This window comes from Scleropages formosus, chromosome 11 (genome assembly GCF_900964775.1).
Source record: "Scleropages formosus chromosome 11, fSclFor1.1, whole genome shotgun sequence".
Lineage (NCBI taxonomy): Eukaryota > Metazoa > Chordata > Actinopteri > Osteoglossiformes > Osteoglossidae > Scleropages > Scleropages formosus.
The window spans coordinates 29650216-29665096 of record NC_041816.1 but is presented as its reverse complement, the minus strand read 5'-3'; the positions used below and the strand labels follow the sequence as shown (position 1 = coordinate 29665096).

At 47.6% G+C, this 14881-nt stretch overlaps 1 protein-coding gene across 3 annotated transcripts in view; it reads left to right on the top strand.

The window, feature by feature from the left end:
- Positions 1–656: 656 nt before the first annotated feature.
- Positions 657–14881, top strand: part of arap2 (ArfGAP with RhoGAP domain, ankyrin repeat and PH domain 2) — an 88990-nt gene continuing 74765 nt past the window's right edge. For all 3 annotated transcript variants that reach the window (XM_018735411.2, XM_018735410.2, XM_029256066.1), the window contains exons 1-2: positions 657–963; positions 14042–14759. In XM_018735411.2, the coding sequence (XP_018590927.2) occupies positions 14125–14759 (635 nt within the window). In that variant the 5' untranslated portion in view covers positions 657–963; positions 14042–14124. The remainder of the gene's footprint in view (positions 964–14041; positions 14760–14881) is intronic.

The window sequence follows — 14881 nt, the reverse complement described above, 5'->3', positions numbered from 1 at the left end:
TGGTTTACAGCGACAGCACTTGAGTGCAATAGGACTGAATCCAAAAGGAAGGACTTGCCTTGGGCCACACTACAGTGCAGCGAGGTACAACGCGGTAAAAGCTTGAACTGGCTTCCTGTCAGGTGTCTCCTTGTCTGAGTGCATTCCTGCGTGTGTGAGGGTGGAGGGTGGGGTGCTGGGAGAGTGTCGTCATGACACAGCATGCAACAGGAGGCAAACACACACACACACACAGATCACATAAACCTACAAACACATCACGTTGAAATAGATGGAAATTTTCGGTTCTGAAAATGTGTGTGTGACACATGAGCAAACACATAGCAGGACACACTAATACACACACACACACACACACACATTGCACTCTGACACACTGTGAAAGTGTGTGTGTGTGTGTGTCAGGGCACCTATCAGTTTGAAACTCTGGCTCTTGACCAACATACATTCTTTAAAAGTTCACTGTGTGGTTCCAGAACCTTGTGCAATTTGTGTGTGTGTGCCTTTCTGTATGTGTGTGTGAGTGTCTGTATGTGAATGTGTGAATGTGTGTGTATTTTCCTGTTCCTTCTTTACACCTATTGCCCCCCCCCCCCGCCCCCACACACACACACACACACACACACACACACACACACACTAGGTGCGATCGCGGGGGAGGGGGGAGTTGGGGCTCCACGGTCCCGGGTTCGAGGGTTCATGATCAGGTGTGTCGGGGCTCGAGCGCGGAGCTGCTCGGATGGGCGGGGAGACGGAGACGGATCTCGGCCCGCAGGACGGGAAGAGAGCGGGCGGGGCTCACGCGCCTCCCAGCCCCAGTACCAGCGTACCAGAGTACCACATTACTTACCACACTCCAGTACCACAGTCAGGCAGCGTCGCGCGGTTCGGCACGAGGGGCGGGTGCGCGGACGCAGAGCGATGAGCCCCGTTTGCGCGCCGCCGCTTCGGGCTCCACTCCAGGTAAGCCGAGCGCGAGCGCGAGCGCGTGGGCTCGTGGGTGCCGCGTGCGCCGCCGTTCAGCTCGCGCGTCTTCTTTCGATCTTCTTTCGCCACCGGATCGATCGGCGCGCGCTGGAGCCGGACTGACTCTCGTCTCGACAGAGAGCGCTTCCGTGGGGGGGGCTGGGGGTCCTCACCTTCGGACCGTCCGCCGGCGTCCGAGCAACTTCTTACGAGACACGTGCCACTGCTGTGCGGTACTTTACTGTACGGTTCGATCGACATCGTTTTACCTCGTTTTTACCGCTCTCATGGTGCTGAGCGCACGGTTACACTGGGTGGGTGTGGTGGTGCTGCTCTTCACTTATGGTTCAAGAAGAGAAATTAATAATAATAATAATAATAATAATAATAATAATACACACTTTCAGAACCGCTTGTCCCTTACGGGGTCACGGGGAACCGGAGCCTACCCGGCAACACAGGGCGTAAGGCCGGAGGGGGAAGGGGACGCACCCAGGACGGGACGCCAGTCCGTCACAAGGCACCCCAAGCGGGACTCGAACCCCAGACCCACCGGAGAGCAGGACCGTGGTCCAACCCACTCTGCACCACCGTGCCCCCCAATACTACTACTACTACTACTACTACTACTACTAATAATAATAATAATAATAATAATAATAATAATAATTATTATTATTTTTATTTATTACTAATAATAATAATAATAATAATAATAATATTATCATCATCAGAGCAGACGAGCAGCAGACACTCAATTCTTCATGGTGCCACACAGTAGCTCTCAGCTCCAGGACAAAGTATCAAAGTCAAACTGTTAGTCACCGGTGGAGGAGTCATGTTGATACTGAAATAAAAGTGACATTTAGAAACATAATAATAATAATAATAATAATAATAATAATAATAATAATAATAATAAATAAAAAGCCCAAGCAGGTCTGTCACCTCAGACTCTACTGCAAAGTGTTTCCTCACTTAACAAACCAGCTGGTTTCTCTTTCACTCCTCTTGCTGCTCTGGAACCATTTCCACACATTGGAGGTTCCAGGTTCCAGGCTGAGATGTGGCCTCTGAAGCCTGGAACCTGGAACCTCCAACTGTGGAACCCCCAACCCCCCATCCCCCCCACCACCCCCTTTGGGGTCCTACTTCTGAGAGGTGACTTGAGGGGTTCCTACCATCTGGGCTCCTCTGGAGAACCGCAGCACGAAGTGCAGTGTCTCGAACCCGAGCCACTCTGGGAACGTACATGGATAGAATAATCAATGAATTAATTGACCACCTATTAAGGGAAGAGCTTGTGGCCTCTGAGTCCATGGTCATCGTCTGCAGTGAATCGCTGGGCAGTTCGGTGCCGGACATCTTTCATACCAGCTTTTCTCAACTTTGCAACATTCTCTCTGCCTGCCTGGCAGTTTACACACACACACACACACACACACACACACACACACAACATTACTTTTATTTACTGGGCTGAAACACCTCGCTGCACCATTCTGCACTTCCTTCCCACACCAAAGATCTTGGTGCACAAATTCCAGTGGATCCCACTGGGCTTGAAAGGTCAGAGGTCACTTCACATTTCTGTAGCTCTTTTCTCCAAAGCGACTTGCAATGCTGCCTATGACCATTTACCCAGTCACACAGCTGGCTTGTTTTTACCGGAGTAATCTAGTTTAAGTACATTGCTCAAGGATACTACAGCGATAGACAGGGTTCAAAGCAGGAACCCACGGCTCCCAAGGCATCAGCAGCAGCTCCATCTGCTGTGCCATCAGCCGTCTCGTCGCTTGTCACACGACCTCTGGACTGTCTGGAATTGCCATACCGTATGTGCAACTGGGGTGTGTTACATCTCCGGGGGGGGGGGGGGGGGGGGGAGGTGTCGGAGCTCATAGGGGTCTAGTTAGACTTTCTTTTTTAGGCCTTTTGTTCACCAGTAGAGCAGGGCGGCATGGTGGCACAGCAAGTAGCGCTGCTGTCTCACAGCACCTGGGTAGTGGGAGAGGGTGTGGGTTTGATCCCTGCTCAGTCTGTGTGGAGTTTGCATGTTCTCTGTGTGGGTTTCCTCTACGTACTCTGGTTTCCTCCCACAGTCCAAAGACATGCTGTTCACGTTCCCCCATAGTGTGTGTGTGTGTGTGTGTGTGTGTGTGTTTTCCACTGATGTATGGATGAGTGACCCAGTGCAAGTAGTGTATCTAGCAGTGTAAGTCACCGCGATGAATAAGGTGTGTTGGCTGATAGTACTACAGAGAGTTCATTGGAAGTCGCTTTGGAGAAAAGCGTCTACTAAATAAATGCATGTGAATGCAGAGCGATCAAAAGCAATCATTACAAAAATAGACGAGTCGAGAGCAGCCAATGCTTCTTCAGCTCGTAGAAACTCCTTGAGCAGCAATAACCTCAAGTGACTAAATAAATAAATAATTCAGTAATAATAAATCACTGTTTTCTGTAGGAGTTTAGCAGCCCTTGGAGAAGTTCAGGCATCTCCGCCCTATGGAGGGGCGCGATGCGTCGGCCAATTCGGCGAATCCACAGCTCCTCGAACTCCCTGCACACCTTCTCCTCGGATACGAGCTCTCGGTTCCGACTTTTCCGACCCAAAGCTCACATTGTACCCTTTCAGCTATGGAATGACTCACTGACTGGTGTGTTTGAGATTCCTCCCTTGTTGCGTGACTCAGCTCACGTGTAAAAGCGTGGAATTGAAAGAGGGTGAACTTTCTATTTCACGTCACTGAATGTCATGAGGGAAAGTTGTGTAGTTGAGGAACATCAGATGGAGCCTTTGTGAATAACAGTATGAAATGGACAGCGCCTCACACTTCAATCTAGTAAACACACACACACACCGTCTGAAATGGCTTATCCTAAGCGGGGTCACGGCAAGCCGGAGCCTCACCTGGCAACACAGAGCACAAGGCTGGAGGGGGAGGGGACACACCCAGGACGGGACGCCAGTCCATCGCAGGGCACCCCCAGCAGGACTTGAACCCCAGACCCACCAGAGAGCAGGACCCGGTCCAACCCACTGCACCACCACACCCCCTATTAGTCCAGGCTGTGATTACTTTGTTTTTTTGTTTGTTTATTTTACTTTTGAAATTAATAAATTTCTTTAATTAATTATTTTTAATTTTAGAAATATTAGACTATTTAAAAAAGCACCTCACCTTATAGGAATGTGCTCAAAAGATCCTTTTTAACTAGTTTTTTTCTTCTGGGGATATCTTTAAGCACACACACACACACACACACACACACTACGGTGTACCGGGTCACACTGGCTGAACTTATTTACACAGGTTAAGATGTAAATGCTGACCACTGTACGGTAAATGACATATTAATCATTTGGCAGAGCACTAATTAGAGCTCCTGCTGCCTTCGGATGGATGTAAAGGTTGCTGGTTCGACTCTCACCTATTGCCACAGCACCGTTGAGCAAGGTACTTACCCTAAATTTCTCATTGAATTACCTGGGTAAATAGCTGTTTTACCTCACCGTTGCGTGTTGCTTTGGAGAAAAGTGCCACTGAAATGAATAAATGTAAAGTACATACATGTAGTGGGGTGCGGTGGCGCAGCGGTTTTGACCGGGTCCTGCTTTCTGGCGGGTCTGTGGTTCGAGTGCTGCTTGGGGTGCCTTATGATGGACCGGCGTCCTGTCCTGGGTGCGTCCCTTCCCTCTCCAGCCTTGTGCTCTGCGTTGCCAGGTTAGGCTCCGGCTCGCCGTGACCCCGCTCGGGACAAGCGCTTTCAATGAGCGTGTGTACGTACATGTATTTACTAAGTGCAAATACAAAAATGTATTTAATAAAAGTAAATATGATCTTGTCTGTTTGCTATCTGAGGTTTATGTACACGTATAGTATAATATGTGCTGTACCGCATAGCACTGAGCCTTTCCTCTTATGCGTGCTGTACTCATGGGCCGCCACCTCGTAGTCGCAGTTATATTATAGACGCAGCCTGTGGGCTGCAGTGGCCAGCGCTGCTGCTGAGGTCACAGGTTCAAGTCCCACCTTCTGCTGTAGAGCCCTTGAGCAAAGTGCTCACCCGAAATTACTAGAGCACAAATCAGATTTGGAGAAAGTTGCCCAGCTGTGTAAATGGGTAAATCGCTATGTCGCCGTGGAGAAAAGTGTCCGCTTAGGGCCTGGATGTGAACTTTTAACACTTTGTTCTCCCTCTCGTGCGTCACAGCCCCGTGCGGTGCGACACCTGTAGCTTCGGACGGGACTGGACGCAGGTAACGCCAACCCTTGGGCTCGGAGACTTCCAGATTGTTCCCTGAAGCCCTTCCTGGCAAAGGAGCGCGTAACAGTGTGACGCAGCGGTCGGGCACTCCCCTGCATCTCCGGGGGAAGGAGCGTTTGACAGCAAGTGATGTCGTACTTTGCCCTGGGCAGGACTGGAGCGAGGGGAGGAGTGCATTTGAGTCACCGAAGGGCTTTTTAAAGCACCTCCTGTCCACTCGCTATTATTTCTTACCTGTATAGCCTTGTGTGTGTGTGCGTGCACTAAAGAGCAAGAGCGTGGTTGGGACCGCCCAGCTCATTTCAGCAGATGATGACCACTTAACATTTTGAGGTTAACTAATTCATATGGCTGGTTATTTATGAAGAAATGAAAAGACGCGCTTGGCTTGTGGTAAAATGATGAATAAAGGGCTTGGCTGCTCAACACCCCCGTTGTTTCTAGTATTTTGAGCAATGATGTGAAGTGTGAGTTCGCTCTTTGAGTTTATCACAAGATGTTTCATTTTTCGGGCTTAAAAACAAACGGCAAAAAAAGAATAAATAAAATGGGTGCGGCAGAGTGGTTCAGCGAGTAGCGCAGCTGTCTCACAGCGCCTGGGTGGTGCGAGAAGACGTGGGCTAGATCCCTGCTCAGTCTGTGTGGAGTTTGCATGTGTATCTAGCAGTGTAAGGTGTGTGGGCTGATAACACTACATGGAGTTCGTTGGAAGTCGCTTTGGAGGAAAGCATCTGCTAAATAAATGTAAACTGTCATTTGGTATGCTTGAAGAGTGTGCTCTCTCATCATTGGTTACTTATTTCTGAAAGCGCTTGTGCATAAACACACACTCTTGTTTCGATGGAGTGACACCAGCTGCTCACTGGCCCATCTGGAAATGTTGTTTGGCTCTTGGATTGGAGGGAAGTTTACATGATCTCTGCTTGTTGGCCTCGGGAGAAGCAGAACTTCTGATGTTCGTAGAAGAGACGGCCAAAACTTGAGTTTACCATCAGTAACCTTTACAATGGCAGCAGTTCTTTCCTGTCGTTAAAGCTGTGGTTAATTTGTAAAGACTCATCAGAAAAAGTATCGGCCTTCCTCTCCGTCTGACGGGCTACAGATGGCAGTTCTCCTCTGACGCAACCCTTGTGCACCGTTTTTTGTGCATTCAGCTCAGCTGTTGACCGCTGATGGTAAGACCACATGTGGATGTGTGGATGCCTGGTGTTCACGCCTCCCTCTTCCCGGACTACGGCACGTCGGTCGGCAAGTTGTCCCGTTGTTGGTTCGGTTTGCGTTTCGTAACCGAAGAGCATCGCAGAGGTCGAACGGGGACAGTGCGGTCAGTAGGACCCTTCTATGCGCTACCGAGGTCTGACCACGCGTTGCGCTGGTAGCCCGGTGAGGGTTCCACGCGTCCGCAGCCAGTGAATAAGCATCGCCGACCCAGCAGACTGGGGTGACATCAGGTCGAGGAATTCCTCCAGGAAGGAGCAGTTCTGTGGAATAAGGAGATGGAGTCTGCTATGAGTCAGGTCAGGATTTCAAGATGGAACATTGTGGGGATTGTGCCTGAACGAGCATTGCTCTCCAACATGTCCGTTCTTGCGCAGGGAGCACACAGCTCACTTCACCGCTCCAACAAAATTCTTTGAGGTACGAGAAACAGAACGATTTCACTTTAGATGAACTGAAAGGAAGAGCAAATAATGAGCAAGAGTTTTGGCAAATTGTACAGTAGGGGTGTTGGGCTGGACTTTGCTGTGTGTGTCTGGGTGTGTGTGTGTGTGTGTGTGTGTGTGTGTGTGTGTGTGTGTGTGTGTGTGTGTGTGTGTGTGTGAACCCTCCACTTCTGCATCGCAGACAAATACAGTCCAACTTTAAATGGATCTATCTATCTATCTATCTATCTATCTATCTATCTATTTCTTTGTTTATCTCTAGAAGTCACTTACACAAGGTCTGTATGGGATGGACTTGACTGAGCAACTTTCTACAATCATATATATATATATATATTTTTTTTTTTCCTTAACAGTTTGTGACTTGTTGCGAAATGCTTTGGCTTAATCATGTTTCAGTGTTTTTCCCCAACTCCTTTTTTCACATACCTGCTTGCAAATGTGCAGAAGCTCGTGCATTCCCTCTCGTTAAGGAAAACAACGTGTTGGTAAAACCAGAATGATAATTACTTTTTGAATGAGGTAACAGGATTTAATCTCTGATAACACAGATACAGCATAAAAATATCCTTTAATAAATTATCATTTAAAATGTACTGGCTTTTTCCTCTTTCAGTTTCATATTTAGCTGCCCTGCTAATTGTACTGGTTTCCACAGATTAATACTGAATATTTTATTCAAAATATTTATTAAAAATGCAGTTTAATTATAGATTATAATGTATAATTTATTATAAATACTTTGTATGTACTCCAGGCTCTGGGCATGTTCCTTAGTCAGAAATATTCCAAGTGTATAACTCACGTAAAATATAGTAAAATAAATTAAATATAGATGAAAGTGTTGGCCAAGCAACAAAGGAATAGTCTTCATGATGGCACTCATCATTTCGCCTGCCTGCCTAGGAGGATTAATGCAAGTGTAATGCAATCTGAAAAATCTGTTAGTGCCAATGGACCACTTTTGGTTCATCTGTCTTCCAACTGTGTGCACTGTGTGTGGACACTCTGAGGACCGTGAGCAAGGGAAAATTCCGCCCTCTGGTGCACGTGCTTCATTGAGGTTCCTCCTTCCTGCCACAGGCCTGTTACCCACACGCAGTGCGGTGAGGTGCTGGATGGGCCTCCTGTGCAGAAGCGCTCATCTTGCCAGTTGTTCTGCTTCATTTGTTCAGCCGACCAGCAGCACTTGTGCAAAGTGCGTCATCTTTGTACGTGAATTGTATGTAAATGTTGAATAAATAGTAAGGATATGGAAGCCATGACTTTAGAAGGTTCTACTAGATCAGCACAACATCAGCTTTGATCCTCTATCATATGGTGCAGATACTGTAGGCAGGATGTGTTTCTGCATTTCCCAAAATGTTTGGTGAGAACCATGTTGCCTGGAGGTTTTTCAGTTTGGTCAAAACTGTGATTTAAAAAAAAAAAAAAAAACATTGTTTTGATTTGTCGGGATGTTAATGCCTGTTATTGATTTTGCACTGTTTTTTTGGGTTTATTCTCAGTCCAGGGGGGCGCGGTGGCGCAGTGGGTTGGACTGAGTCCTGCTCTCTAGTGGGTCTGGGGTTCGAGCCCCGCTTGGGGTGCCTTGCGACGGACTGGTGTCCTGTCCTGGGTGTGTCCCCTCCCCCTCTGGCCTTACGCCCTGTGTTGCCAGGTAGGCTCAGGTTCCCCGTGACCCCGTATGGGACAAGCGGTTCAGAAAGTGTGTGTGTGTGTGTGTGTGTATTCTCAATCCCCTTCTGTTGGTTAGTTGCCCTGAGAATCCCGGTGACTTGAGGTGTGGCTGTTTTGTAACTTCTGTTACTGGAAGATGCTGTGGGGCTGGGGCTGTGAGCTGTGGGCTGGGGGCTGAAGCGATGCAAAAAGATTTCTATGGAGACTGAATTCCTCTACATGTGAGTAATGAGTGCAGGCTCCGAATGAGCTGGAAGAGAATAAGGGGTAGGAGGAAAAAATGTTATGGGTGTGTTTGAATTGCTGTGGGGCGTAAGAATTGCTGCTGTGTGTGTGTGTGTGTGTGTGTGTGTGTGTGTGTGTTTGGTTTTAGAGCTATGAAATCTGCCAGGGTGTGTGCTTGGTTCATAGATTAATTGTCTGTGCGCGATTCAAGCGGTGTCAAAAATTCATGTTTACAGAAGTTGTATGTCGCTGTAAGAGACGAGGCAGGAGACAAGAGGTGCAGTCGCCCGTTGCTGTGGGCTTTTATTTGCCCTTAGACAGGGGAGAAGGAAGGAGACGGGAAAGGGGGACCTGGGAACAGGTAGGGAGAGGTTTCGTGCTGGTCGGGGGGGCCGGGAGAGTCGGGTCGGTCGGGACGCGAGCGTCGTCTCGGGGATCGGGTTCGGGTTCGCCTCGTTCTCCTCCTCGGTCTCTTCCCTCTACTGCTGGGCACCGGGGAAGAAATAGGGAGTGAAATCGGCCCCAGCTGTGGCTGCTTTGCCCCCGTCTCCGCCCCCTCCCCGGGCACCCTCGGCGTGCTACAGTCGCTTTGGAGAAAATTTCTGCTAAATGAATAAATGTAAATGGGCTGGGATAGGTACAGGTAAATCAAGCAGTGGTCCTTTGAAGGCCTTATGGAGTTGTTGTTGTTGTTGTTGTTGTTGTTGTTATTGTTATTATTATGATTATTATTATTGTTGTTGGTGTTGCTGTTGTTATATTTCTGATCCCCCAAAATCACTTCTGTAAAGAAACACATAAATGTACAGTATTCATTATGTGTCCTCCCATTCAGCTGACCCTGCAACATTGCTAATTTTTTTCACGTTCCCTAAGATTAGTCCTGGCAATGGACTTGGGTGCGTGAACCTTTATCTACCCTTGATAACTTTTGCCCGTCATGTTAAAGAGACCCTAAAACATATGTAGTTAATAGTGATCACTTCCTTTCACTGTATTTTTTGTTCTTGATCAAGTGAGACATAAGGCCCCTTGCAAACCTTTCCTAAAGGCTGATTAACGCTGCTATGATCGTGAGGAACTGAAACCGTTTAAAAAAAAAAAAAAAAAATCACTAAAAAATATCTTATTTGCTCAGTGTCACTTGGCTGAATATAGAGCATCACCGTTTGTAGTGTGTGCAGCAAAAAGAACCCAGAGCCACTAGTCAAACAGTCGGGGTTCAGAAAAGAGAAGTCTAGCGGGGCGTGCGAATGGTCAAATGCCCGACCGTCGTTCCTGCTTTATTTATTTTTGTGAATTTGACCTTTTGAAAAGCAGCTCTCGTGTCAGACTGTGGTATGCTGCATCTTACACATGAGTGCAAAAGAGAAGCTGGGTGCTGCGGTCACGTAAGCGGTCAAAAGACAATGGCAGAAACCTTAAAAAAAAAAAAAAAAGGGTTGAAACATATTTCTGAAAGTTTTCTTAAAACTTTGCTATTTTATAGTGTTCATAATTAGTACCTTTCTCAAGGGGATTTCTGCTGTGCCTATCCTGGGATTTTGAACTGACGGTTGACTTTTTGTCAATTCCAGTTGCTCATGACTAGAACCCGAGAGAGAAAAAATTACACCAGGAGCGTTTTTCTGTCATTTCCTTGCCGTTGAAGATAATGTGCAGTCATACGGGTGAAAAAGTAATTGCTCTTTCGCAGTCAGTAACTACTTGTGCCACCTTTTGCTGCAGTGAGGTCATCAAATCACTTCCTTTATCTGTTGACCAGGGTCTTTCTCTTGAAATTTTGGCCCACTCCTTCAGGCAGAACTGATTTAGCTTGGCAACAATTTCAGCTTTTTTCAGGTCTTTCCATAACATCTTGACGAGATTCAGGTCAGGACTTTGTCCAGGCCATTCCATAACTTTATTTGTTTCCAACGAAACTAGCCAACACTTGCTTGTGTCTTTGGGATCATTGCCTTGGTACATGACCCAGGTGCACTTTAGACTCGGATCACATCCTGACGGCTCGACATTTTCTTTTATGATGCAAAGAGGAATTACTTGTTCCATCAGTGCAGCAAGACACCGAGGTCCCGTGGCAGCAAAACATCTATAGACCATGACACTGCCACCTCCAATCTTCTCTACTGATAGAAGGTTCTCACTTAAAAGTGCCATAATGCAGCCAGTGTTGTCCAAAAAGTTTAACTTTTGATCAATCCAAAGAACACCTTCAGGGACATCCATCTACCAACCAATCAATGTCAACAACCGCTTGCCCCAAGTGGGGTCGCGGTGAGCCGGAGCTTAGCGCAGAAACACGGCGCAAGGCTGAAGGGGGAAGGGATACACCCTGGATGGGATGCCAGTCCATCGCAAGGCACCCCGAGCAGGACTCGAAGCCCGGACCCGCTGCACCACCGCACCCCTCAACATCCAGCTACATTCTGGAAAACTGTAGAAGTGTTCATGTTCTTGGGACAGCTGGCAGTGTACTGGATACATTTACATATGTTCATTTAGCAGACGCTTTTCTCCAAAGCGACGTACATGTCATGGAAAATACTATGTGTTCATTACATTAGGAGAAAAAGTCACTTAACTGCAGACGTGTGATTCTTAAGTGCAGTTAGTTTGTTTCCTTCACCATATGCATCAATGGTTAGCACTACTGCCTTTGGACCCAAAGGTCGCAGGTTTGATTCCCACGTACGGCTGTAGCACCCTGAGCGAGGTCCTTATCCTACAATTGCCCCAGTAAAAATTACCCAGCAGTATAAATGGGTAAGTAGGTAAAGGTAAGTATCTTGCCTACATTGTAAGTTGCTTTGGAGAAAAGACTCAGATTGTTCCTTCTAAAAAACCTTGGTTTCTACCTTTCTGTTGTTTCCCACATCACACAGTGCATCTTTCTTATGGTGGGGTCATGAACACTGACTTGAGCTGAGAAAGAGAGGCTTGCAGTTCACTTGATGTTGTTCTGTGGTTCTTCTTGAACTCATTCATGATTTTATACCTTGTTCATGGAGATTTTAGCAGCATTCCCATTCCTAGGTAGATTCACCACTGTTGAAAACTTTCTCCATTCGATGAGTATGGCTCTGGCCATGGTCTGGTTGAGGTTCAGTGTCTTAGAAATGGCAGTGTAACCCTTTCTGGACTGATGGGCTTCAGCCACTTTACTCTAGAAGTTTTCAGAAATTTCCATTGAGCATGAAATGATGTGCATCTTTGAATCTCTGTTTAGGCAACTTTTGCTGGTGATGGATTAAATTGTTGGAAATGATATTGGACATCGCTGGCCCAACTTGGGCCCAATTGTATTCAGCAGCAAACTTTAATTACCTCCTTAATTAGGTTGATTAAAGTTGGGGGGGGGGGATTACTTTTTCCACATTTCATTATGTTCTGCACCAAGAAATTACATAAAATCAAAGCTGCTCTCTTGTCTTCCTCAGGTTTAAATAATATAGATTCAGGATTCAAGAGTTTATTGTCATATGTACAGTAAACAGTCTGTTACACCATACAATGAAATTCTTACTCTGTGAATCCTCCCAGCAGCCTATGACATAAATTATAAGGAAAGAAGACACAAGGTGTAAGTCTCTCTCACACACACACACACACACACACACACACACTTTCTGAACCGCTTGTCCCATACGGGGTTGCCTAACCTGGCAACGCAGGGCGTAAGGCCAGAGGGGGAGGGGACACACTGAGGACGGGACGCCAGTCTGTCGCAAGGCACCCCAAGCGGGACTTGAACCCCAGACCCACCGGAGCGGAGAGCAGGACCCGGTCCAACCCACTGCGCCACCGTGCCCCCCAGTGTAAATTACAAATTTACAAAATTACTATTAGTGCAAATGCAAGAAACAAAATTATGTGCATATATAAAGTGTACAGTGTGCAATGTAAACATAGAAGACATGCATGTGCAAAGTCCTGCAGAGGTAGATTGGGCTCATATTGTTATTCGCATTTGAAAAGGGGGTGTGTGTGTGTGTGTGTGTGTGTGTGTGTGTGTGTGTGTGTGTGTGTAGGAAGGATGGGGTAGTTGACACCTCTCAAGATCAGAGGGTAATCTGTGTATGCTGTGATGGGTGGAGAGGCAGTGGATGGGTATCATTCACAAGCCTGATGGCCTGTGGGTAAAAACTGTTTTTTAGCCTTGAGGTTCTGGCTTTAACACTCCTGTAGCATCTGCCTGATGGTAAGGGTGTGAAAAGGCTGTACTGGGGAAGACTGTTGTCCTTGATGATGTTAATGGCTCTCCTGATGGTTCTGGCCTGGTATAGACTCTCCAGTGATGGTAAGGACGTTTCGGTGATGGTTCGAGCGGCTTTCACCACCCGCTGTAGAGCCTTAAGATTCTGTACTGTGCAGCTTCCAAACCACACCGAGATGGAACTCTTGAGGACGCTCTCGATTGCACACCTATAGAAGCTTCTGAGGATTCGACTTGGCATGCCAAATTTCCTCAGCCTTCCCAATAAATACAGACGCTGACGTGATTTCTTAACCAGATGTGTAGCGTAATGAGACCAGGTGAGATCCTCAGTAATGTGAACACCCAGGTATCTGAAGCTGCTCACTCTCTCCACCTCTATCTCGCCAATATGCAATACTGAGTGCTGCTCCCTCCTCCTCCGTGGATCAACAGTCAGCTCCTTTGTTTTGTTGACATTCAGGGAGAAATTGTTGTCCTGGCACCACTTCACCATGTCAGCCGCTTCCTTCGTGTATGCTGACTCATTGCCTCCCGTTATCAGTCCAATGACTCTTGTGTCATCAGCAAATTTGATGATGTTGGTGTTGTTCCGGGAGGCCACACAATCGTGGGCGAAGAGTGTGTAGAGCATAGGGCTCAACACACAGCCCTGCAGAGTTCCTGTGCTTATGGTTATTGACCTGGATATGTGGTTCCTGAATTCTAACTGACTGGGGTCTGCCCGTTAGAAAGTCCAGAACCCAGTTGCAGAAGGTGGTTGGCACACCGAGATTGTAGAGCTTGTTGGAGAGCTTCGATGGTATCACTGTGTTGAATGCTGAGCTGTAACCAATAAACAAAATATAGGAGTAGAACTGACAAAAATATGTCATCAAATTTAAATTTTTAAAGAGGGAAGCTACTCTTTCACACTATTCCATTTCCATAGTTACAAAGGCAAATGCTGGCATGTTTTTGGCATAGTAATAACGATCTGCGGGCCTTCTGTGATATTCGTGCCATTTCTACTCCACAGAGGTACACAGCGGATTCCGTCAGGAGGTGTCGGGTGGCCATCCTGTCCATAATGGTGATGTAGCGGCACCGACTGTTGACAGCATGTCGTCACACGTGGAGCCTAGTGAAGAGATCTCAGCCTGGCTGGCAAGCCTGCACCTCAGTCAGTACGCGGGCTCTTTTGCTCGGGCAGGTCTGCGACGGATCCGTGACTGCACATCCCTGGATGACCAGCGGCTCCTAGAGATGCAAGTGCTCCCTACTGGTCACCGCCGGCGCATCCTATGCAGCTTAGAGGCCCGTGGTGAGCGCAGAGCTGCCGCTGCACACCGTGGAATTTTCCCCAGGGGTGGAAAATGGGGAGGTTGCCGTCCTCTGCAGCTGGGCAGGACTGAGAAGGAGGGGTTGGGAGGGAGGCGGCCCTCTCCTGCAGGAGGAGAACCGCAGGTGGGGCCAAGAGCGAAGTTGGCTTCTCCTCAGTCCTCCTCCAGCATCAGCGGCAACTCCCATCCCAGCTCGTCCTCTTCTGAGCTCGGTTCGGACCAGGAGTCCTCCATGGATGATGTCGCGGCCTCCCCCTCTAAACATTTTCAGGGGACTATGGTGCTGAATGAAATCTATGATGGGGGCATAAGCAACGACGCTGTGAGCCACTTACGGCCCACGCGCTCCTACAGGCTGAGACACCGGCCCGTCCCAGAGATTCCAGAAAGAACGGTCATCCCCAGCTTGGAAAGGTAGGATCCACTCGCCATGGTGTTGTGCTGCTTCCCGCTTAAGATGACTGAACATCTTTTTGCTCCAGACATTATTGTATGGGGAATAATAATAATAATAATAATAATAATAATAATAATAA